Source organism: Lepidochelys olivacea, assembly GCF_965140295.1.
Source record: "Lepidochelys olivacea isolate rLepOli2 genome assembly, chromosome: 26".
Lineage (NCBI taxonomy): Eukaryota > Metazoa > Chordata > Testudines > Cheloniidae > Lepidochelys > Lepidochelys olivacea.
Genome location: NC_140436.1, coordinates 15487616 through 15512305, shown reverse-complemented (window position 1 = coordinate 15512305; position 24690 = coordinate 15487616). Strand labels below are relative to the sequence as shown.

Below are 24690 nucleotides of genomic sequence, written 5' to 3'. Positions count from 1 at the left end.
CTGTGTGTGTCTGTTCCAGTCTTTGGCGTGGGGATCTGTGACCGTTGGTGTGTTGACAAGTGTACCCTCTATGCTGGTGCGATGATGCAGGTTCGTATCCTGCATGAGTGCGTGCGTGTGGATGCACTGGCGTGTTGATGCAGTGGTGCATGCACGGTGCATGGGGTGAGCAGCTGTGCAGTGGGGAAGTGGGGGGTGCAGTGGGGGGTGAGTGGTGCATGGGGGTGGCTGGGGGGCACAGTGGTGGGGTAGGGTCACAGTGGTGCATGGGGCTGGCTGGGTGGGGGGTGCAGTGGTGGGGGTTGGGGTCACAGTCATGCATGCGGGTAGCTGGGGGGTCACAGTGGTGGGGGTAGGGGTCACAGTGGTGCATGGGGCTGGCTGGGTCGGGGGTGCAGTGGTGAGGGTGGGGACACAGTGGGGAGTGGGGGGTTCAGTGGGGGGCTGGGGGTCACAGTGGTGCATGGGGGTGACTGGTGGGGCTGGCTGGGTCCGGGGTGCAGTGGGGAGGGTGGGGACACAGTGGGGAGTGGGGGGTTCAGTGGGGGGTTGGTCACAGTGGTGCATGGGGATGGCTGGGTGGGGGGTCACAGTGGTGGGGGTTGGGGTCACAGTGGTGCATGGGGATGGCTGGGTGGGGGGTCACAGTGGTGGGGGTTGGGGTCACAGTCATGCATGCGGGTAGCTGGGGGGTCACAGTGCTGGGGGTTGGGGTCACAGTGGTGCATGGGGCTGGCTGGGTGGGGGGTGCAGTGGTGAGGGTGGGGACACAGTGGGGAGTGGGGGGTTCAGTGGGGGGGTGGGGGTCACAGTGGTGCATGGGGGTGACTGGGTGGGGGGATGCAGTGGGAAGTGGGGGGTGCAGTGGTTTATGCGTGACACATGGGTGGGGGGAACATAGTGGGGGGTGCTCTGTTGTAAAGCTTTTACCTTGCCCGGTCAGGCCTCATGGCTCTCCACTCCCCTGGGCTCAGACTGGGTTTTTAAAGCATTTTATGCCTTTTAAAAAACAACTCTCATTTCTCCCCTCCCAACCCCCTGCTCTGGGCCGTGAGTGATTAGACCCTGGGCATGGGCTTACACTCCCCCTGCCCCTGCATCCCAGCGCCCATTAATAATTACAGCAAGGCGGGGGCGGGCTGCCGAGTCCTGCTCCCATCGCTCCAGAACCAAACCTGCACTCACCGCAGCCACCACAGGATCGGGCCCACGGATAAGGGGCCTGGTTCTTGTCCCTGCTCCCTAGCTCCCTCCAAGGCAGCGGAGCTGCTGGGGCTGATGTAAATTACAAGGGAGAGAAGGATCCAGCCCTGGGCATGCACTAGGGTGAACAGAGAGCAAGTGTGAGAAATCAGGACACTTCTTTGAGGTGGGGGGTCGGGTAGAGTTGTGTGTATAAGACAAAGCCCCTAATACGGGGACATCTGCTATCCTGCCCCTCCCCCCCGGAGCTGAGCAGGGCCGGGTGACTGGGGATCTCTCTGAGTACAGGCGAGTGCTACAATCCCCCCACCCCCGCCAGCCCATCAGCTCCTGGGCTGAACTGCTCCTGCTTTGGGACAGAGTAAAACGTTCTATAGAGCCTCCAACATGAAACCCACTTGGACTCCGGCCCTGAGGTCACTGGCCAGATGCCCCCGCCTCGCGGATCCAGGCTCCTGGGGCCCGAGTCACTGCAGAAACAGCCTCTACAGGCCGAGCGACACGACCAAGTTTTGCCGGCCTGGCTCTGGGGAGGGGGGCCGGGTGCCCCCAGGGCACTGGAGCAATTTGTACGGTGGGGGCTGAGAGCCACTGAACCAAAGTAAACCCTGTGTATGATGGAAACCACTTCCAGCCAGGCTGTGCGGCAGCCCCCCTCCCCCCGCACCCCTAGTTCCAGCACCCCTGCCTCAGAGCCCTGCCAGCAGCAGCCTCAGCTGGTTGTCCTGGTTGCGCTTGTTTGCCTTGGGGATCCCAGCCCCGGGGGGGGATTTGCTGCTATGGCCAGGCTGGTGCAGCTCTGCTGGCTAGGCTGGTCCAGCGGACAAGGCCTCTCTTGTCTTTTAACGGAGTCGCTTGGGACGGATCCCCACGACAGTCGTGCGGCGCTGTACGTGTGTGTGAGACTGACGCCGGGGATGGGGCCGGCTGGGCGGATTTATAGAGCTGGGGGCGTTCTGCAAGCTACGGTTTCTGGCTACATGATCTATCTGCAAAAAGAAAAGGAGGACTTGTGGCACCTTAGAGACTAACCAATTTATTCGAGCATGAGCTTTCGTGAGCTACAGCTCACTTCATCGGATGCAGACCGTGGAAACTGCAGAAAATCTTTTTATACACACAAAGCATGAAAAAATACCTCCCCCCACCCCACTCTCCTGCTGGCAATAGCTTATCTAAAGTGATCACTCTATCTGGGTGTCCTTCCTTATTCCTGCTCAGATGTAGGCCTTTGTGGTAGTGTGCGGTACACACCCACTGCTAGGCCGCAGCTTGCCACACACCGGGTGACCAGACAGCAAGTGTGAAAAATCGGGATGGGGGAAATAGGCACCTCTATAAGACAACGCCCCAGATATTGGGACAATCAGGACATCCGGTCACCCTAGCTTCACACCTCGATCGAAAGTGAACACAGACACAAACACAGGAGTACTGCGGCTGGCAATTCCCAGACACCCCACAGACACACAAGAGACTCCCAACACACTTACACCTGTCTGTATAGCACCTGTCAGCACCTGGTCTCCTCTAGACATAAAGCTACACAGCAGAGCCCTGACTAACCCCCTATCCCGGCAGGGGCTATGGCTAGATCCAGACACACGCAGGGGTAAGAAATCACAGCCCTGCGCACCCAGGCCATTCCCTGCCTGCCGCTGTCCCTGGGCCCAGACATGAAGGACCCACCCGTGTTTACCCGCTTCCCAGCAGCCACCCAAATCCCTCTGCGCTCACTGCCAGCCTCTTTGCCCCATTGTCCCGGGCCACCGTTTAAAAAATGAAGTCCGAAGGACGTGTGGCAGGGTGACCCTTTAACATGAATTAACCGCCCCCCTCCCCGCCCCCAGGAATGTAGCCGTAGATTTATGACAAGATAATAAACCCCGCGTAACCCGAGAACCCAGGATAAAGTCCCCCATGTGACTTCCGAAAAAGTGTCCAACCCCCCCCCCCCCCCCCCGGTCACAATTCAAGTGACGAAGCCTGAAAAGACTCTTATCTGGAAACTCATCCGGGAGGTGGCTACATTATCTCCTAATTAACTTTCCTTGAGGACTTTCTCTTGCGGGGCTGGGGTGGGGGGAGAGGACGCGAACCGTCCACAAAGGCAAAGCCCGAGCTGGGTGTCAGAACCCGCCTCGGTCTCTGGACAGCCGGGCCGGGGGGACACTGCTGCCCGCCCCAGCGCCCCCCCGCGAAATGACCTGGGTCCAGCGGCAGCGCCCTGTGGTTGATTTGAGATTTCTTTTATTTTCCCTTTTTTAACCATATTCTCGCGCCCTGGTTTTGGCAGGGCTGGGGAATGGCCCTTCCTGCCTCGCAGACGTCTTTTGGCGACCATGGCCATTCTTTAGTTGGGACTTTCACCCCCCTGTCGGTGGAGCCGGCCGGCTCGGGGAGTCGCAGGCCCCGAGCAGGTCCCATTTCCCCGGCACGGGGAGCTGAAGGGGGCAGGATCAACCCTTAACAACCAAACCAAAAATCCCGCTAGCCAGGGAGCGAAGGAGCCAGCGAGAGAGAAAACACAGCGGCCAAACCCCCGAACCAAAGACAACGGCACGTCTGTGTTTGTGCTGGACACGCCGGGAGCAGAATCGCCGGGAATCAATTTTTCTTTAAAAACGGGACCCACAAATCAGGCCGCGCCTTGTAAAATCCCGATGCTTGCGGTCGCTCCCTTCGGGACAATGCTGGGGTGAGAACGGACCCGGGGACAGCAAACACAAGGGCTGGGTCTGGAGCTGGCCCAGGCCAGCGCGGCGGTCACTGGGGGCTCACGCCTTTATTTTAAAACGTGTCTGGCTGGAGAGAGGCCAGCGGACGCTGCATTTCGCCCACCGGCTGAGAGATTGGTTTCTCCCTTCAGAAGGAAGCTCTGGAAGCAGCAAGGAAAGGAGTGTAGCAATGGAAACAGAGCCCGTCGCTGCCCGCTTTGCGTTGACCGACCGATTTCGCATCGATTGGGAGAAATAGATTTCCTCTCGGGTTTTCTTTGTTACGTGGCAAAGTCCCTGGATCGCTCGGATTTGTTTAAACCCAATTCGGCCTCGTGAGTCCGAATTCAGGCTACACACTGCAGCCCCCGGGCCTGTGTCGGTTTACACAGGGCCGGCGGGAGGCAGGAGAAGGAAAGGGGAAGCGAAGAGAAATGTTGGATTTAATGTGAAGGGGGAAGAAACACGTTCGGTGCATTTATTTTTAACGAAGAGAAAATCCCCCCAGCCAGGGGCTGCCGGCCGAAAAAGCGGGACGCGAGCCGAGACCTGGGATCAGCACACAAAGCCGGGCTCGGGTCTGATGTGCCATGGGGCAGAGCGGACCCGAGCCCGTTCGCTGCGGAAACCACACAACCAAAATATGCCCCGATCCGGATCAAAGAGCCCCCGCTCCATAGAAACACAGTGCTCGGGGCAGGCAGCTCGGACACTAGTTCCCTGGAACCGCTGGGTTTACACAAGAACCGGAATGACGCTCTAAAACACTGGGGTGTGTTACACAGCAGGCTTAACAGAGAGATAAATAGATACCTCCGTACCCCGCTCCTAGCCTGTGTTATTATAAGTCAAGCTTCCTTTACGAAGCTGGACTTCCTAGTCGGCCGGAATTAATCGGAACTATCGATTGTGTCCCCCCGGGATCAATCCAAGCGAAGCGCTCTCTATAAATCCCCGTTTCCCTCCCTCCCAGCCCCGCACGCCGCCCCAGGCTGGTAGCTTCGGACAAACACAGGATCTTGTGGGGCAAATAAGCACGTGGATCTTCTTGGAATCGCCCCACGCCCCCGGAAAAGGTGTCCAGCCGAACCCCCTGCCCCCGCCACCTGTCCGTCCCAGCCTGAGCCAGGCCACCGCAATACGAATGCGCAGTCGGCTGCCATCCCGTTCCCACCGCGACCTCCGTGGGCCAGCAGGACCCGAAGCGGAGCCGGCCGAAGCAAAGGGAAAAGTTCTACAAACTCGCCCCTTCCACAGCTCAGGTCCCCCTGTCCGCCCACCTGCCTTGTCCCGCGCCCGGCCACCCGAGCCCGGCGTGGCTTTTAGCAGCCCACGCGGGGGTTGCTTTTGTTTGCCAAGGGCTTTTCTCCATCCCTGCCACCCCCCGCCCAGAGCCCCCCGCTTCCCGCGAGTGGCTCGTGTTTATTCCCACACCTAGCGAGGGAGTGGTTATTTCCCGGCACACTCAGATCCCCGCTGCCCCAAGCCCCATGTATTCGCCCGCATCTGGGGTATTAAAACAAGCCCAGCGAACTGTCCAGTCAATATTCACCCCGGGCCGCCGCCTGCAGCTCTGCACAAATCAAGGGAAACTTACACATCTCAGGATGTATTCCCTGCTTTAGGGGCGACCGGCGGGGTTGATTTCCAGATTTTCGTGGGGAGATTTTAATCACATAATTACCCCGGGATTAACTGCGGGATATTTAGATCTGGGAGAGTTTTTTCTCCTTCTTTAAGACCAAAAAACAACCCCCAATTATCTCCCTTTTAAAAAGAATTAAACATGAATAAACTGTACTAGGCCCCGCCAAAGAAGCCCTCCCTTCTGCTAACGGGGTTCGCTTGGAAATGGGCGCTGGGTTTAATCCAGACCCACGTGAAGTGAATGGAAACTCAGCAGTCAGCAGGGAGCAGAGGACGGGCAAATTTGACTTTAAACTTTATTCCAATTTGACTTTAAACTTAAAATGTCCCTGTTTCAATCTGGCCGCCCGAAGGGGAGATTTTTTTCTTCTCCGGGGTCTCTCTCCCTTTTGCCGGATTTCCCAGTGCGAGGGGCACGCGATCAATCAGCAAGACAAGGGACCAAAGTAGTGTCCCCGCAAAGCAAACGTGGGGAGAAACCCCTGCGCAGCGAGCCCGCAGACACCCAGTCTCCGGCTGGCCCGGGGCTAGGAAAGCGGAAGAAATGGCCCGTCAGCAGGAGACTGGAGGGGACCCGGTGCAGGGGCTCATGTCGGGCGGGATTCCTCTCTTCTCCCCCCGCTGCCCAGTGGAGCCCGCATTTCACACCCCGCAGCCCCCGGTCTTTCCGTCGCCAAGAAGTGGGTTAGCGGCGCAGGCTCCGATCCAGCCCAGTACGGGGAACGGCTGGAGGACGGAGGAGGCCCAGGCTGGGCAGATCTTACCTGATCGGATGGTGTTATGGGGCATGGCCGGTTAGGGGGCGGGGGAGATCGCCCCTCCAAAGGAAGGCGGGCAGGTGCTCCTGGCGGTAGATCTCTTCTTCCCAAGCAGGAGCTGGGCGCTGCAGAGGAGCAGGGGTGGGGGGTCACCTTTGGATCTCAAGCCCCCCCCCCCCGCCCCGCCAAGAAAAGTCTTGCAGGCCTGGAAGGGGGAGAAGGGAAAATGAGCTGCTGGAAAGGGCCAGGAACCCAGGCAGCCCCCTTCTGCAGCCAGGAGGGACCCAGGTGTCCGAGGCAGCTTCAGCTGTGGGATGCTTAGGGGTGAAAATACACCCAGTTCTGAGAGATGGGGGGGTCACACCCCAACCCCCCTCCGCTAAGGGTCGCCCCCTTCACTTGGAAGAGAGATTTTACACACACACACCCCGAAATCTGGACCCCCCCGCACCTGGGGAGCAGAGATCCAAGCACTCATCGATGTGGGGGGGGGGGGCACTGCTGTTACCTGGTCGGCTGCAGCACCCGCCTCGAGCTGCCTGTCTCCGAGTCGGCGGGGGGAGGGGCGGGGGACGCACCACCAGAAATCTCCGTTTGACTTTTGATTGCTTGGGAAGTTTTTTCCAATCAGAGTCATTTCCAGCCGGTTTTATCCCACGGGGTCCCCCCGAGAGCGGCCCGGCAGAGCGGAGAGGCGCGGGATTGGCTGGCTGGGGTTTTGGAGGGGGAGGGGGGTCATGGCTGAGTGGCTTGAAGAGTTAAAAAGAAAGACACAGGAGCCGGGGTTTGTAGACTAGGGAGGAGAGTGGGGAGCCCCCCACACTGCCCCCCCTCGCCCGGGCCAGGGCTCCCCCTCACTGAGCCGGGCTTAGGGGCAGGGCTCTGGGCAGATCTGGAGTGGTTAGCTCCATCCTTCCCTCAAGCCCAGGGGCCTGTTCCCGGCAAAGGTCCAGAGTCACTTCCACTGGCCCCAGGGGCCAGTCCCTGCAGGTGGGGCCCAAGCAGAGCCCACAGGAGGGTGCAACCAGCTGGCAGGCCTGGCCCGGGGAGCAAAGGCCAAGACCAGCCCTGGGTGAGCAGGTGCGTGTGGGATTGGGCCCTTCCGTCATGCCAGCTGTACTCAGGTGCCAGGCAGCGATGGCGGGAAAGCGACAGCCCCCGGGTGATGCAGGCTGCTTTCCAAACTGGCAGCTTTGCCTGATCAGGGGGTGAGGAATCAGGATCAAACCGCTCCACCCTGCATCACTTGCCCTGAGACATCTGTGAGTATGTGTCTGTGTGTGCACGCACATGTATGGTGGGTGTGTGGGCTGCGTGGGTGGAGATGGTGATCTAGAAAATGGCACAGTGTCATTACTTATAACATTTCACCACTCTGTCCACATGCTCCTTGCCCTGCCTATGTCCCCTCTGTGTTATGTTCCTGGCACACACCCCAGAAAGCAGCTTTATAAAATAGAAATCTTCTCAAGGTCACACAACTTTATCGCTTACAATCAAACACACTCAAGAACCAGAAAACAGAGAGAGACAAAACAGGCTGCTCCTGAAGGCAGTGAAACGCAATGCACCCCACCTTTCTGTAGCAAGCTGGCTCTCTGGAGATTGACTCTGATCTCACCTTGCCCTACAGATCCCCCTACCTGCAAGAAGGACCAGGAAAACACCTGAGAATTTAAAGTGAGACATCACAACATTAATACTGTTTTCAATACACCTACACTGAGTCTCAGTTGCTGGGAAGTCGGCGCTCACAGAGCAGGGAAGGGACATGCCCAAAGTCACCCAGCCAGTCAGGGCCACAGCTGGGTACAGAACTCAACAGTTCCAATTCCCACCCTGGCACTCTGCCCACTAGGACACGCTGCCTCCAGTCAGAGACATGGTTCAGTTTTCCTCCTGGCCTTTGTCTGGGTGTTTCTACAAGATTAGCTGTTCTGGGCGGGATTCTCCACTGCCACTCGTGTGGGCCGGTTCGGCTCCCCTTGGCGGCTGCCATAATGTTTCCCAGGGCTCAGCAGGGCCAGGCCCGTCAGTATACATCATCGCAATGCGGGTAGCTGTGGGACCCTCAGCTCCAGACAGGGCCCCACATTCCTAGGCGCTTTACGAACACAACACAGAGAGGGGCGGGGGTCCAGCCTTGTGCTGCCCCTCACCCTTGGACAGCAGCACAGGGGCTAGGCCCAGCTCTGCCACTGGCCTCCTGGTGACCTGAGGCAAGTCACTGCCCCGCCTTGGTTTCCCCATCTGTAGAATGGGGATAATGACAAAGCCCTCCTTTATTGTTCTGTGGAGCGTGGCCCTGCATTGGCTATAACAGGCTGTCCACTCAGGCCCAAGGTTAGAGCCACAGACAAGCCAAAGTCCCTGCCCCAAGTGCCTTGCAATCTGTTTTGGAAACTGATGAGATACAGGGGAACTAAGGCCCTGGCAGAAAAGTCTGGCACTCTGGGAAGCAGGGGGCAGGATGGACGGGGCACTTGGCATAGGGGTAAGTGTGGTACTCTCCTTGGTCTCAGGCGAGAGAGGTAGAGACTGGGTAGCGAATGGCGCAGGACCAGGCTTGCAGGCATCACACCTGCCCTTTGGTGTCATTGCAAGGCGCTGGTGTGACTGTCCCTTCCAAAATAGCTGGGGGGGAGGGAGAGGGCAGCTTGTGCCACAGCCCCGGTGCAGGGTGGGGGATAGCTGCATTCTGGGGGGCTCTGCTGGCACCATCCCAGGGCATGTCCTGGCCCTCAGCTGGCTGCCTGCCACGCTGGAGGCCAGCACTGGCATGAGGCAGGGCCACATGCAGGGCACAGCACGGGGCACTGCAGAGCACGTGCCCTGTGCTGCATGACCAGCCACATGCTGCCAGTGGGCTGCGTCCGTGGCCCACCACAGCTGGGGTTGGGTGTCTGAGCTGCGGGTGGTGCTGGGAACCCAGGTAAGTGTTGTGCTGCGTCCCATGGCACGTCATGTCTGGCCACGTGCTCGGGGGCCACCAGGATGCCCCTGACGCCACAAAGTGGGCACTGGCCCGGGACACAGGAGACCCGGGTTCAGTTCCAACTCCGCCCACAGCTCCCTGCAGGGCCCTGGAGAAGTCACTTAATCTACCCAGGGCTGCATTACCACCAGTACAATGGGGAAAGCAGCACAGCCCTCTGCACAGGGTGCATGAGGCTAATGCCCCTAATAACTGTGAGGGGCCCAGACAGCCCAGATAACTACATGGTTAGATACAGGCGGGTGGGCGGGGACGGAGAGGTAGATAGAGGGGCTGCACACAGGGGTAGACAGACTGGGAGTGTGGGGACGGAGAGGTAGATAGAGGGGCTGCACACAGGGGTAGAGAGACAGACTGGGAGTGTGGGGACGGAGAGGTAGATAGAGGGGCTGCACACAGGGGTAGAGAGACAGACTGGGAGTGTGGGGACGGAGAGGTAGATAGAGGGGCTGCACACAGGGGTAGAGAGACAGACTGGGAGGGTGGGGACGGAGAGGTAGATAGAGGGGCTGCACACAGGGGTAGAGAGACAGACTGGGAGGGTGGGGACGGAGAGGTAGATAGAGGGGCTGCACACAGGGGTAGAGAGACAGACTGGGAGTGTGGGGACGGAGAGGTAGATAGAGGGGCTGCACACAGGGGTAGAGAGACAGACTGGGAGTGTGGGGATGGAGAGGTAGATAGAGGGGCTGCACACAGGGGTAGAGAGACAGACTGGGAGTGTGGGGACGGAGAGGTAGATAGAGGGGCTGCACACAGGGGTAGACAGACTGGGAGTGTGGGGACGGAGAGGTAGATAGAGGGGCTGCACACAGGGGTAGAGAGACAGACTGGGAGGGTGGGGACGGAGAGGTAGATAGAGGGGCTGCACACAGGGGTAGACAGACTGGGAGTGTGGGGATGGAGAGGTAGATAGAGGGGCTGCACACAGGGGCAGAGAGACAGACTGGGAGTGTGGGGACGGAGAGGTAGATAGAGGGGCTGCACACAGGGGTAGAGAGACAGACTGGGAGTGTGGGGATGGAGAGGTAGATAGAGGGGCTGCACACAGGGGTAGAGAGACAGACTGGGAGGGTGGGGACGGAGAGGTAGATAGAGGGGCTGCACACAGGGGTAGAGAGACAGACTGGGAGTGTGGGGACGGAGAGGTAGATAGAGGGGCTGCACACAGGGGTAGAGAGACAGACTGGGAGTGTGGGGACGGAGAGGTAGATAGAGGGGCTGCACACAGGGGTAGAGAGACAGACTGGGAGGGTGGGGACGGAGAGGTAGATAGAGGGGCTGCACACAGGGGTAGAGAGACAGACTGGGAGTGTGGGGACGGAGAGGTAGATAGAGGGGCTGCACACAGGGGTAGAGAGACAGACTGGGAGGGTGGGGACGGAGAGGTAGATAGAGGGGCTGCACACAGGGTTAGAGAGACAGACTGGGAGTGTGGGGACGGAGAGGTAGATAGAGGGGCTGCACACAGGGGTAGAGAGACAGACTGGGAGGGTGGGGACGGAGAGGTAGATAGAGGGGCTGCACACAGGGGTAGAGAGACAGACTGGGAGGGTGGGGACGGAGAGGTAGATAGAGGGGCTGCACACAGGGGTAGAGAGACAGACTGGGAGTGTGGGGACGGAGAGGTAGATAGAGGGGCTGCACACAGGGGTAGAGAGACAGACTGGGAGTGTGGGGACGGAGAGGTAGATAGAGGGGCTGCACACAGGGGCAGAGAGACAGACTGGGAGTGCGGGGACGGAGAGGTAGATAGAGGGGCTGCACACAGGGGCAGAGAGACAGACTGGGAGTGTGGGGACGGAGAGGTAGATAGAGGGGCTGCACACAGGGGTAGAGAGACAGACTGGGAGTGTGGGGACGGAGAGGTAGATAGAGGGGCTGCACACAGGGGTAGAGAGACAGACTGGGAGTGTGGGGACGGAGAGGTAGATAGAGGGGCTGCACACAGGGTTAGAGAGACAGACTGGGAGGGTGGGGACGGAGAGGTAGATAGAGGGGCTGCACACAGGGTTAGAGAGACAGACTGGGAGTGTGGGGACGGAGAGGTAGATAGAGGGGCTGCACACAGGGGTAGAGAGACAGACTGGGAGTGTGGGGACGGAGAGGTAGATAGAGGGGCTGCACACAGGGGTAGAGAGACAGACTGGGAGTGTGGGGACGGAAAGGTAGATAGAGGGGCTGCACACAGGGTTAGAGAGACAGACTGGGAGTGTGGGGATGGAGAAGTAGATAGAGGGGCTGTACACAGGGTTAGAGAGACAGACTGGGAGTGTGGGGACGGAGAGGTAGATAGAGGGGCTGCACACAGGGTTAGAGAGACAGACTGGGAGTGTGGGGATGGAGAGGTAGATAGAGGGGCTGCACACAGGGTTAGAGAGACAGACTGGGAGTGTGGGGACGGAGAAGTAGATAGAGGGGCTGTACACAGGGTTAGAGAGACAGACTGGGAGTGTGGGGATGGAGAGGTAGATAGAGGGGCTGCACACAGGGTTAGAGAGACAGACTGGGAGTGTGGGGATGGAGAGGTAGATAGAGGGGCTGCACACAGGGTTAGAGAGACTGGGAGTGTGGGGATGGATGGATAGAGGTGTGTGTATGGGGAGGGAGGGATAGACAGAGAGGTGTGTATGGGGTTGGATAGAGAGAGTGGGGTTATGGGGATGGATAGAGAGATAAAGGGGCTGTTTAGGGCTGGATAGGAGTGTTGGGATGGATGGAGGAAGGGATGTTGTGTCTGGGGATGGATGGATGGATGGATGGAAGGAGTGTCTGGGGATGGATGGACAGATGGATGAATGGATGGTGTCACAGGTCATGTCCACTCTTGGCCCGTACGGTCCCTGGGGGGAACCCCCTTCAGTGTGACAGCCCTTCTTGGGGGTCCACTCTCTCTCGGGGGTTAAGCCCCTCCACTTCCTGAAACTGCACCTCTCTGAGCCTTAGCATGCCTGTCTCTTGTCATGGGCCCCCGCAGGGAGTCCGCTCTCTATGGACTCCCAGGGTCCCCACTCCCAGAGGGAATAATGCAACCCTGTTCTTTAGACCAGAGCAACTCTCAGCCAGCATAAAACAGGAGGGTTTACTGAGTGTCTGAACAAGACATAGGAAACTCTCAGAGCCCACAGCCCTGGCCTCCCTCAGCACAGCACATCCCTCCAGGTGGGCTCTGACTGCTCTCTCTCTCCAGTCCCAAGCCCCCCTGCTTCCCAGCTGGGCATCTGAGATCACCTCCCCCAAGTCTCCCCTCTGTCCATTGTCTTCTATCCAGGTAAACAGGGTCGCCTGGGCCTCCTCTCCCCTCTTCTGTCCTCTGGCCTCCTCTGGCTGGAACCGGCTGGTCAGGTCACCGGGGTCCTCTCTTCACAGCCCATTGTCCTCCCACTGGCCAGAACTGGCTGCAACTCCTGGTCACCAGGTCACCAGTCGCTGTGGTATCCATTCTCCAGGCCATTCTCCAGGTCCTCTGTAACAACAAACTCCCTCTCCCACCACCTTGTTAAACCAGTAACACCCAGGGAAACTGAGTCCCACCCCCTCAGCTTGCAAACCATTCAAGAAGCCAAGAAAATCCTCCGCTTCATCACAGATGGATAGAAGGAGTGTCTGGGGATGGATGGATGGATGGATGGATGGATGGATGGATGGATGGATGGATGGAGTGTCTGGGGATGGATGGAGGGAGGGAGGTTGTGTCTGTGGATGGATGGATGGATGGATGGATGGATGGATGGATGGATGGATGGATGGAGTGTCTGGGGATGGATGGATGGATGAATGGATGGATGGATGGATGGAAGGCATGTCTGGGGATGGATGGATGGATAGAAGGAGTGTCAGGATGGATGGATGGATGGAAAGAAGGAGTGTCTAGAGATGGAGGGAGGGAGGGAGATTGTGTCTGGGAATGGATGGATAGAAGGAGTGTCTGTGGATGGATGGATGGATGGATGGATGGATGGATGGATGGATGGATGGATGGATGGATGGATGGAGTGTCTGTGGATGGATGGATAGATGGATGGATGGAGTGTCTGGGGATGGATGGGGGGATGGATGGGGGGAGGGAGGGCGGTTTTGTCTGGGGATGGATGGATGGAATGTATGGGAATGGCTGGAGGGAGGGAGCTAGTCAGTGACTAACCCTCTTGCAGTGAACTAAGAGGGTTGGTGTGACACTCTGTACCTTGGGGGAACACCCAGCACCCCCATGTTCATCCTTCTAAAATGATTGTGTGGGATCCAATGCAAAGTTGTCATGCTGGGTGTCTTCGGAAGGCTCATGATGCACTGAGCATGGTTGTTATAGTGATGTTGTAGTAAGTGTTACAATCATGTAATATAATTTAATATATATAGTTATGAGGCTGAAAATGTATCCTCATGGCTTAAAATAAGCCCAGGCAAAAACTCTCCAAGAGCAGAGAGGCAGTTCACACCTCATCAGGGCAGGTATGACACAAACCCAGCCCAGCCTCACAGGAACAAAGGACTCTGGCCTAGACAGCAACAAAAGGATCTGTTCAAGTGAATCACCCCCTTCCTTTGGTCAATCTGGGACTGTGATGAGGTAATGCTCACCTGACTCTGAAAGGTGGGAGGAGCAAAGCCAAGAGGGAAGAAAGAACATGGTAAAAGGGAGAGATGTTTGCCAGGCTCTCTCTTTCTCCCACCTCTATCTACAGACACCACCACCAAGCGACTGAAGCGCTGATCAAAGGGGAGAGCCTGGCTGAAGAGCAACCAGCCAGCCTGCGGTGAGACGCATCTAAGGCAGCAGTTCTCAAACTTTTGTACTGGTGACCCCTTTCACATAGCTAGCCTCTGAGTGCAACCCCCCCTTATAAATTAAAAACACTTTTTTATATATTTAACACCATTATAAATGCTGGAGGCAAAGCGGGGCTTGAGGTGAAAGCTGACAGCTTGTGACCCCCCATGTAATAAGCTCGTGACCCCCTGAGGAGTCCTGACCCCCAGTTTGAGAACCCCTAATCTAAGGCTATGGCTACACTTGCAGATATAGAGCGCTGGGAATTAAACCAGCCTTCGGAGCCCGCAGCAGGGAAAACACTGCCCTGTGTTTACACTGTCAGCTGCAAGCACAGTTGCGTGGCCACATTAGCAGCTCTTGCAATGCCACAGAGAGCAATGAATTGTGGTAGCTATCCCAGTGTGCAAGTGGCTGCAGTGTGCTTTTCAAATGGGGGGGTGGAGTGTGACAGGGAGTGTGTTGTGTGTATGTGGGGGGAGAGACAGTGTGTTTTGGGGGGCAGAGAGTGTGTCAGCATGCTGTCTTGTAAGTTCAGACAGCAGCAGATCCCCCCCGCCTCTCTCTCTCTCACACACACACACGCCTCCCTCAGCAGCAGGAGTATTCCACAGTGATGGTTGCTTTGTCCCGGAGCAGAGAAGCAGCCGGCTGCAGGGATATCCGCATGCCTGCAGCCAGTTCAAAACAATGACCAGAGCGGCCACTTGACTTCAGGGGTTTATGGGACATTTCCAGAGGCCAATCACAGCACAGTAATGCAACACATCGTCCACACTGAGACCTGGCGCTCCAGCCTGGGTGCAGCAAGCTCTATGCTTCTCGTGGAGGTGGATTACCAGGGGTGCTCCAGCTGCAGAGTCCAGGCACTCTATGTGCCTTGCCAGTGTGAACACCTCAGGAGTTCAGGTGCCTGGGGCTGATTTAATGTGCTCTAACTTGCAAGTGTAGCCAAGCCCTACATTTGTAAGAACAACAAGGAGTCTGGTGGCTTAAAGACTAACAGATTTATTTGGGCATTAGCTTTTGTGGGTAAAAACCCCATTTCTTCAGATGCATGGAGTGAAAATTACAGATACAGGCATAGATATACTGGCACATGAAGAGAGGGGAGTTACCTTACAAGTGGAGAACCAAAGTTGACAAGGCCAATTCAGTCAGGGGGGATGTGGTCCACTCCCAATAACTGATGAGGAGGTATCAATACCAAGAGAGGGAAAATTGCTTTTGTAGTGAGCCAGCCACTCCCAGTCCCTATTTAAGCCCAAGATGTTAAGTTTGCAAAATGAATTGTAATTCTGCAGTTTCTCTTTGAAATCTGTTTTTGAAGTTGAAGTTTTTTTGTTGAAGGATGGCTATTTTAAAATCTGTTATTGAATGTCCAGGGAGATTGAAGTGTTCTACTGGCTTTTGTATGTTACCATTCCTGATGTCTGATTTCATAGAATCATAGACTATCAGGGTTGGAAGGGACCTCAGGAGGTCATCTAGTCCAACCCCCTGCTCAAAGCAGGACCAATCCCCAACTAAATCATCCCAGCCAGGGCTTTGTCAAACCTGACCTTAGAAACCTCTAAGGAAGGAGATTCCACCACCTCCCTAGGTAACGCATTCCAGTGCTTCACCACCCTCCTAGTGAAAAAGTTTTCCCTAATATCCAACCTAAACCTCCCCATGACAACTTGAGACCATTACTCCTTGTTCTGTCATCTGCTACCACTGAGAACAGCCTAGATCCATCCTCTTTGGAACCCCCTTTCAGGTAGTTGAAAGAAGCTATCAAATCCCCCCTCATTCTTCTCTTCCGCAGACTAAATAATCCCAGTTCCCTCAGCCTCTCCTCATAAGTCATGTGCTCCAGCCCCCTAATCATTTTTGTTGCCCTTTGCTGGACTCTTTCCAATGTTTCCACATCCTTCTTGTAGTGTGGGGCCCAAAACTGGACACAGTACTCCAGATGAGGCCTCACCAATGTTGAATAGAGGGGAATGATCATGTCCCTCAATCTGCTGTCAATGCCCCTACTTATACAGCCCAAAATGCCATTAACCTTCTTGGCAACAAGACTCCTATCCAGCTTCTAGTCCACTGTAACCCCTAGGTCCTTTTCCGCATTTGTGTCCATTTATTCTTTTACGTAGAAACTGTCTGGTTTGGCCAATGTACATGGCAGAGGGGCATTGCTGGCACATGATGGCAGATATCAGATTGGTAGATGTGCAGGTGAATGAGCCCCTGATGGTATGGCTGGTGTGGTTGGGTCCTCTGATGGTGTCGCTAGAGTCGATATGGGGACAGAGAAGGCAATGGGGTTTGTTACAGGGATTGGATCCTGGGTTAGTGTTTCTGTGGTGTGTAGTTGCTGGTGAGTATTTGCTTCAGGTTGGGGGGCTGTCTGTAAGAGAGGACTGGCCTGCCTCCCAAGGTCTGTGAGAGTGAGGGATCATTTTCCAGGATAAGTTGTAGATTGTTGATGATGTGCTGGAGAGCTTTTAGCTGGGGGCTGTACGTGATGGCCAGTGGTGTTCTGTTATTTTCCTTATTGGGCCTGTGCTGTAGTAGGTGACTTCTGGGTACCAGTCTTGCTCTGTCAATCTGTTTCCTCACTTCCCCAGGTGAGTATTGTAGTTTTAAGAATGCTTGGTAAAGATCTTGTCTTTGTCTCTGGGTTTTTTACCCATGAAAGCTTATGCCCCAATAAATCTGTTAGTCTTTAAGGTGCCACCGGGCTCCTCCTTGTTTTTGTGGATACAGACTAACATGGATACCACTCTGATACTTAAGTTTGTAAGGACACTGAAAGTGTTAAGATCCATTTAGAATGCATTTTCCTATCATTTCATTTGACCAAATCTGACTTTTTATGCTTTGACTTATAATCACTTAAAATCTATCTTTATAGTTAATAAATCTGTTTATTTATTTGACCTGAAGCAGTGCGTTTGGTTTGAAGCATGTCAGAGACTCCCCTTGGGAGAACAAGCCTGGTACATATCAATTTCTTTGTTAAATTGATGAACTCATATAAGCTTGGAGCGTCCAGCTGGCAAAATGGACACTGCAAGATGGCGGTTCCCAGGGTTGTGTCTGGGACTGGAGATATTGGCTAGTGTCATTCGGTTGCAAGTAGCTGGGAGCCCCTTACATGGCAGAAGCTGTGCGTGAACAACCCAGGAGTGGGGGTTCTCACAGCAGAGCAGGGTAAGGCTGGCTCCCAGAGTCAAGGATTGGGTGATCTAGCAGATCACTGGTCCAGACAACACCAGAGGGGAACATCACACTCCTTCTATCCATTCATCCATCCCCAGACACTCCTTGTATTCATCCATCCATAGAATCATAGACTATTAGGGTTGGAAGAGACCTCAGGAGGTCATCTAGCCCAACCGCCTGTTCAAAGCAGGACCAACACCAACTAAATCATCCCAGCCAAGGCTTTGTCAAGCCTGACCTTAAAAACCTCTAAGAATGGAGTTTCCACCACCTCCCTAGGTAACCCATTCCAGTGCTTCATCACCCTCCTAGTGAAATAGTGTTTCCTAATATCCAACCTAAACCTCCCCCACTGCAACATGAGACCATTGCTTCTTGTTCTGTCATCTGCCACCACTGAGAACAGCTGAGCTCCATCCTCTTTGGAACCTCCCTTCAGGTAATGAAAGTCTGCTATCAAATCCCCCCTCATTCTTCTGCAGATTAAACAAGCCCAGTTCCCTCAGCCTCTCCTCGTAAGTCATGTGTTCCAGTCCCCTAATCATTTTTGTTGCCCTTTGCTGGACTCTCTCCAATTTGTCCACATCCTTCCTGTAGTGGGGGGCCCAAAACTGGACACAGTACTCCAGATGAGGCCTCACCAGTACCAAATAGAGGGGAATAATCACTTCCCTCGATCTGCTGGCGATGCTCCGACTGATGCAGCCCAACGTGCCATTAGCCTTCTTGGCAACAAGGGCACACTGCTGACTCATATCGAGCTTCTCATCCACTGTAATCCCCAGGTCCTTTTCTGCAGAACTGCTGCTTAGCCAGTCGGTCTCCAGCCTGTAGCAGTGCATGGGATTCTTCCTTCCTAAGTGCAGAACTCTGCACTTGTCCTTGTTGAACCGCATCAGATTTCTTTTGGCCCAATCCTCCAATTTGGCTAAGTCATTCTGGACCCTATCCCTACCCTCCAGCTTATCTACCTCTCCCCCCATCTTAGTGTCATCTGCGAACTTGCTGAAGGTGCAACTAATCCCATCATCCAGATCATTAATAAAGATGTTGAATAAAACCAGCCCCAGTACTTACCCCTTGGGCACTCCGCTTGATACTGGTCGCCAACTGGACATGGAGCCATTGATCACTACCCATTGAGCCCGATGATCTAGCCAGTTTCTATCCACCTTATAGTCCATTCATCCAGCCCATACTTCTTTAACTTGCTGGCAAGAATACTGTGGGAGACCGTGTCAAAAGCTTTGTTAAAGTCAAGATGTATCACATCCATCGCTTTTCCCATATCCACAGACCCAGTTATCTCATCACAGAAGGCAAGCAGTTTGGTCAGGCATGACGTGTCCTTGGTGAATCCATGTTGACTGTTCCTGATCACCTTCCTCTCCTCCAAGTGCTTCAAAATGGATTCCTTGAGGACCTGCTCCATGATTTTGCCAGGGACTGAAGTGAGGCTGACCAGTCTCTAGTACCCCAGGTTCTCTTTTTTCCCTTTTTTAAAGATGGCCACTAGAGTTGCCTTTTTCCAAACGTCCGGGACCTCCCCCGATCACCATGAATTTTCAAAGATAATGACCAGTGGCTCTGCAATCACATCAGCCGACTCCCTCTGCACCCTTGGATGCATTAGATCTGGACCCATGGACTTCTGCATGTCCAGCTTTTCTAAATAGTCCTGAACCTGTTCTTCCACCACTGAGGGCTGCTCACCTCCTCCCCATGCTGTGTTGCCCAGTGCAGCAGTCTGGGAGCTGACCTCGTCTGTGAAGACCGAGGAAAAAAAACACTGAGTACTTCAGCTATTTCCACATCCTCTGTCACTGGGTTGCCTCCCCCATTCAGTAATGGTCCCACACTTTCCCTGACCTCCTTCTTGTTGCTAACATACCTGTAGAAACCCTTCTTGTTCCCCTTCACATCCCTTGCTCACTGCAACTCCAGTTGTGCATACTCTAGCAATATTTTTATACTCCTCTCTAGTCATCTGTCCAAATTTCCACTTCTGGTAAGCTTCCTTTTTGAGTTTAAGCTCACCAAAGATTTCTCTGTTAAGCCAAGCTGGTCGCCTGCCATATTTGCTATTCTTTCTGCACTTCAGGATGGTTTGTTCCTGCGCCCTTAATAAGGCTTCTTTAAAATACAGCCATCTATCCATCCATCCATCCCCAGACACAACCTCCCTCCCCGATACCTTACAAGGATGCTTTATATGTAAGATCATGATTATATGAAAATGAGGAATATGGGGGTTACAGCACACTCCCCCAAGGTACAGAGCATCACATCTCCCCCCTTAGTTTACTGCAAGAGGGTTAGTCGCTGATTAGCTCGAAGGCAGTTTGTGTTATAGTTCTCTTGGCACCCAGCCATCAAGCCATGAGACAGTGTGCCTCAGTTTCCCTATTCACACACAGCAAACCAAGTTTTAATGGTTTATCTGCTGTGATAAGCTTTAAACTTGTTTACAAGTATTAACTGAAAAGTAGCATTATCATAAAGTTTCACATCCATGTCAAAATTCTTATCCCCAAAACTTAACATTGATACCAAAATTTTTATCACAGATGGGTGTTTACAAGTATCTTTATGATACCACGCCCTCTGTTCTGATAGTGTAGTTTGAGGTCAGCTGGTTCATTACCCATGGTGTCCTTTGACTCTTTCCCATGTAATCAGTCACTGGCTTTTCCTTCCCTCCAGTGCTCTCTTCTTAAGTGGGCTCTTAATTTAATCATGTTTCTGGAATCTTGGTGCCTCAGGGTCAGGCAAGATAGGTGTTTAGGGGGATCCTGCACATTGGCTGGCCCTTTGGGGAGCAGTCTCCCAACCCCAGGACTCTACATATGCAGAAAATCTAGCTTCTCTTTTGGGGTTACCCTGTGTTTCCCCCTCCCTGCACTGAATCCTTCCCTGCCCCCGAGAGGGCTGTGATCCCTGCTCTGTGGGATAAGTGTGTTTATCCTTTGATCAGATGCACCTTTCCCCAGCACCTTTTCCATAACTGCTCCATGTGTCTCACTTGCCTGGGGGACCCCCCCCCCCCAAGAGCGTTAGATCATCTGTATTCTGACAGACGACCACTTGGCAATTTCCTGGTCCCAACTCCTCTGCTGTCACAGGCGTTGGAGCTGCATCTTGATGTAAAGAGACACAGTTACTTTCCAAACAGTTATCAGGAATAACATCCTGAAAAACTGGAACCTGTATTGGGGTGCCCTCCGCCACCCCTTTCTCTGTCCCTGGGAAGTCAGCTGTGTGACTGCTCCCCTCCAGGAGGTCAGTTACACAAATCCCTCTCAAAACCTGACCCAGCCATCCTGCTAGTGTCCTGGGCATCCTGCCCCAAGTGTCTAGGGTGGAGACATTCCTGTACTCCCACTGTTCCTTCCCCCGTTTCCTCCTCTGGGCCCCCTCCCAAGACACATTTCTCTGTGCTCCCTAGGAAGGGTTCTATCTTTTGTTCAGCTGCAGAACCCTGCCAGCTAACAACTGGGACAGTTTCCTTAATCACTGACCACCCCTCTCCTGCCCCTGCGCCTGAGGGCATGTCGCCTTCTGCTGGAAAGGAGCTTGTCTCAGCCCCTCCCATGCTTGGAAGCACCCTGCTTCCCTGTGTTACAGCGTCACAGGAATCCTCACCCACCTCAGTGGTTTCTGAGATTCCCTGCCCCTTCTCCGGGCTCTCCTCTGGGACCCATTTCTCTCTGCTCCCTAGAGCTGGGTCTGTCTCTGGTTCAGCTGAAATTTGCTGGCCGCTAACAACCTGGACAGTTCTCTCCCTGGCAGGCATCACGCCCCCATCCCTTCCCGAGGTGCTGTTGCCTCCAGCTGCAGTGCAGAGATTGGTCTCAACCACCCTCCCGCCTGGAACCATGTGGCTTCCCCCTGCTGCTGAAGAATCAAGGAGACTCCCTCCCATTCTCTCAGCAGTTCCCGAGACCTTCCCCTTTCCCTCGAGGGTCCCAGCATAACACGCGCTCCTGCTGCAGGCAAATACTTTAACCTGAGCTATACGGAAAAAATCATTCCCCAGGAGCAGGTCGACTAGGAGGTGTTCTATTACCCCCACAGTCAGAACACTTTCCAAACCTTCCCAGACCACATGGATTTTAGCTAGTGGCACAAGGAATCTGCTTTCACCCTCCCCCACAATCTCTGCCATTTGGCCAGGCAACATACTGGCCTTTGGGACCACACCCTGCTTAACCGGAGAGATCTGGGCCCCTGCATCCCTCTGCCCCAAGCGTTCCCTGCCGTTAATTTGGGCAGCCGTTACATGCTCCATGTCTGGTTCTGCGGAGGCTAACCTCACAAAACCAACATGTTTCAGAGTAACAGCCGTGTTAGTCTGTATTCACAAAAAGAACAGGAGGACCTGTGGCACCTTAGAGACTAACCAATTTATTTGAGCATGAGCTTTCGTGAGCTACAGCTCACTTCATCGGACGCATTCAGTGGAAAATACAGTGGGGAGATTTATATACATAGAGAACATGAAACAATGGGTGTTACCATACGCACTGTAACCAGAGTGCTCACTTAAGATGAGCTATTACCAGCAGGAGAGTGGAGGGGGTCGGGGGGGGGGACGACCTTTTATAGTGGTAATTAAAGTGGGCCATTTCCAGCAGTTGACAAGAATGTCTGAGGAACAGTTGGGGGGGGGATAAACATGGGGAAATAGTTTTACTTTGTCTAATGACCCATCCACTTCCAGTCTCTATTCAAGCCTAAGTTAATTGTATCCAGTTTGCAAATTAATTCCAATTCAGCAGTCTCTTGCTGGAGTCTGTTTTTGAAGTTTTTTTGTTGAAGAATTGCCACTTTTAGGTCTGTAATCGAGTGACCAGAGAGATTGAAGTGTTCTCCAGCTGGTTTTTGAATGTTATAATTCTTGTTGTCTGATTTGTGTCCATTTATTCTTTTACGTAGAGACTGTCCAGTTTGACCAATGTACATGGCAGAGGGGCATTGCTGGCACATGATGGCATATATCACACATAGGTTCCTGGGTTAGTGGTTCTGTTGTGTGGTGTGTGGTTGCTGGTGAGCATTTGCTTCAGGTTGGGGGGCTGTCTGTAAGCGAGGACTGGCCTGTCTCCCAAGATCTGTGAGAGTGATGGGTCGTCCTTCAGGATAGGTTGTAGATCCCTGATGATGTGTTGGAGAGGTTTTAGTTGGGGGCTGAAGGTAATGGCTAGCGGCGTTCTGTTATTTCTGTCCTGTAGTAGGTGACTTCTGGGTACTCTTCTGGCTCTGTCAATCTGTTTCTTCACTTCAGCAGGTGGGTACTGTAGTTATAAGAATGCTTGATAGAGATCTTGTAGGTGTTTGTCTCTGCCTGAGGGGTTGGAGGAAATGCGGTTGTATCGCAGAGCTTGGCTGTAGACGATGGATCATGTGGTGTGGTCTGGGTGAAAGCTGGAGGCATGTAGGTAGGAATAGCGGTCAGTAGGTTTCCGGTATAGGGTGGTGTTTATGTGACCATCGCTTATTAGCACCGTAGTCTCCAGGAAGTGGATCTCTTGTGTGGACTGGTCCAGGCTGAGGTTGATGGTGGGACGGAAATTGTTGAAATCATGGTGGAATTCCTCAAGGGCTTCTTTTTCATGGGTCCAGATGATGAAGATGTCATCCATGGAGCACAAGTAGAGGAGGGGCATTAGGGGACGAGAGCTGAGGAAGCGTTGTTCTAAGTCAGCCATAAAAATGTTGGCATACTGTGGGGCCATGCGGGTACCCATAGCAGTGCCGCTGATTTGAAGGTATACATTGTCCCCAACTGTGAAATAGTTATGGGTGAGGAGAAAGTCACAAATTTCAGCCACCAGGTTAGCCGTGACATTATCGGGGATAGTGTTCCTGACGGCTTGTAGTCCATCTTTGTGTGGAATGTTGGAGTAGAGGGCTTCTACATCCATAGTGGCCAGGATGGTGTTATCAGGAAGATCACCGATGGATTGAAGTTTCCTCAGGAAGTCAGTGGTGTCTCGAAGGTAGCTGGGAGTGCTGGTAGCGTAGGGCCTGAGGAGGGAGTCTACATAGCCAGACAATCCTGCTGTCAGGATGCCAATGCCTGAGATGATGGGGCGCCCAGGATTTCCAGGTTTATGGATCTTGGGTAGCAGATAGAATACCCCAGGTCGGGGTTCCAGGGGTTTGTCTGTGCGGATTTGTTCTTGTGCTTTTTCAGGGAGTTTCTTGAGCAAATGCTGTAGTTTCTTTTGGTAATCCTCAGTGGGATCAGAGCGTAATGGCTTGTAGAAAGTGGTGTTGGAGAGCTGCCGAGCAGCCTCTTGTTCATATTCCGACCTATTCATGATAACGACAGCACCTCTTGATCGGTTTCAGTTGCCTGGCGGGTTCTGTGGTGAGGGCAGCAGAACTAACAGGAGCTATTGGTTGCCTGCTTCCTCCCAGCACAGGGCATTTATTCCTCAGGTGATCAGTGGAATTACACGGATAGCACCTTCTGGGCTCGTCTGCTTTTACAGGAGGTTTGGGATAGGAGTTACCAGTCGAGGAATGTTTTAAGGTAAGGGAATGTTTAGGCTCCCAACCCCCTTCTCTCTTTCCAGGGGCAAAATGGGATCCTCCCTTCCCCCAGTTTTAAACCCTCTTTCTGTGCCCTGCCCTCAATAGACGCCTGATTCTGTTTGAAGGCATCAGCAAAAAAAGCCAGCTCCTCCCCAGACTTTCCATCTTTGTCCCACAGACACTGGGTCACATCCGCCTCACACACGCCTAGGAAATGCTCTTGAGCAACAAGATCCAACATTCCCTCAAACCTGCCACCTCTTTACCCCTCATCCCTTTTCCCAACAAATCTTTCATATTGTTTACATATTCCCCATCACTCATCCCAATAGCCCCCTTAAGATTCCTAAATTTAACTCTATGTTTCAGGGGTAATCTTAAAGATACTGTTTTGCGAAGTTTTCAATGTACAATAGTCCAAAGCATCTTCAATAGGCATTCTGCTGAATACATTTCGAGCTTTACCAGTTAATTTCACAATCAGGGTAGGAACTCTCTTATCAGGGATTTCATGTATTACACACAGCCTTCGAAGGTAGTCAGATATTCCGTAATATCATCTTCCTCACTGTGTGCAGGACATAACTGTTCCCACCTGTGGATTTTTGGAGTGATGGGAGTCATTGAGATTGGGGGGGTCTGGTTCTGCTTCTCTAGCAGGTCCAGTTGGTGTTTTCACTCTCTCTCTCTCTTTCTCTTTCTTCCCGCTTTTTTTCTTCCATGGTCTTTCTGTCTGCAGCCTCCTCCCTGGCTGCCTCTGCCTCCACAGGTTCCCTGGCCGCAGCCAGTTCTTTGAGCTTCATTTCTGCCTGCCACATGTGAAACTCGTGGTTCTTTGCCTTCTCT

The 24690-nt window shown here is 53.9% G+C and overlaps 1 protein-coding gene across 1 annotated transcript in view; it reads right to left on the bottom strand.

Moving 5' to 3' along the window:
- PAX8 (paired box 8) overlaps positions 1-6937 on the bottom strand; it is a 47337-nt gene extending 40400 nt beyond the window's left edge. Inside the window, exons 1-2 of the mRNA XM_084615032.1 lie at positions 6834-6937; positions 6332-6530 (exon numbers count right to left, since the gene is read on the bottom strand). Coding sequence (XP_084471158.1) covers positions 6332-6356 — 25 coding nt within the window. The 5' untranslated portion in view covers positions 6357-6530; positions 6834-6937. The remainder of the gene's footprint in view (positions 1-6331; positions 6531-6833) is intronic.
- Positions 6938-24690: the final 17753 nt, after the last annotated feature.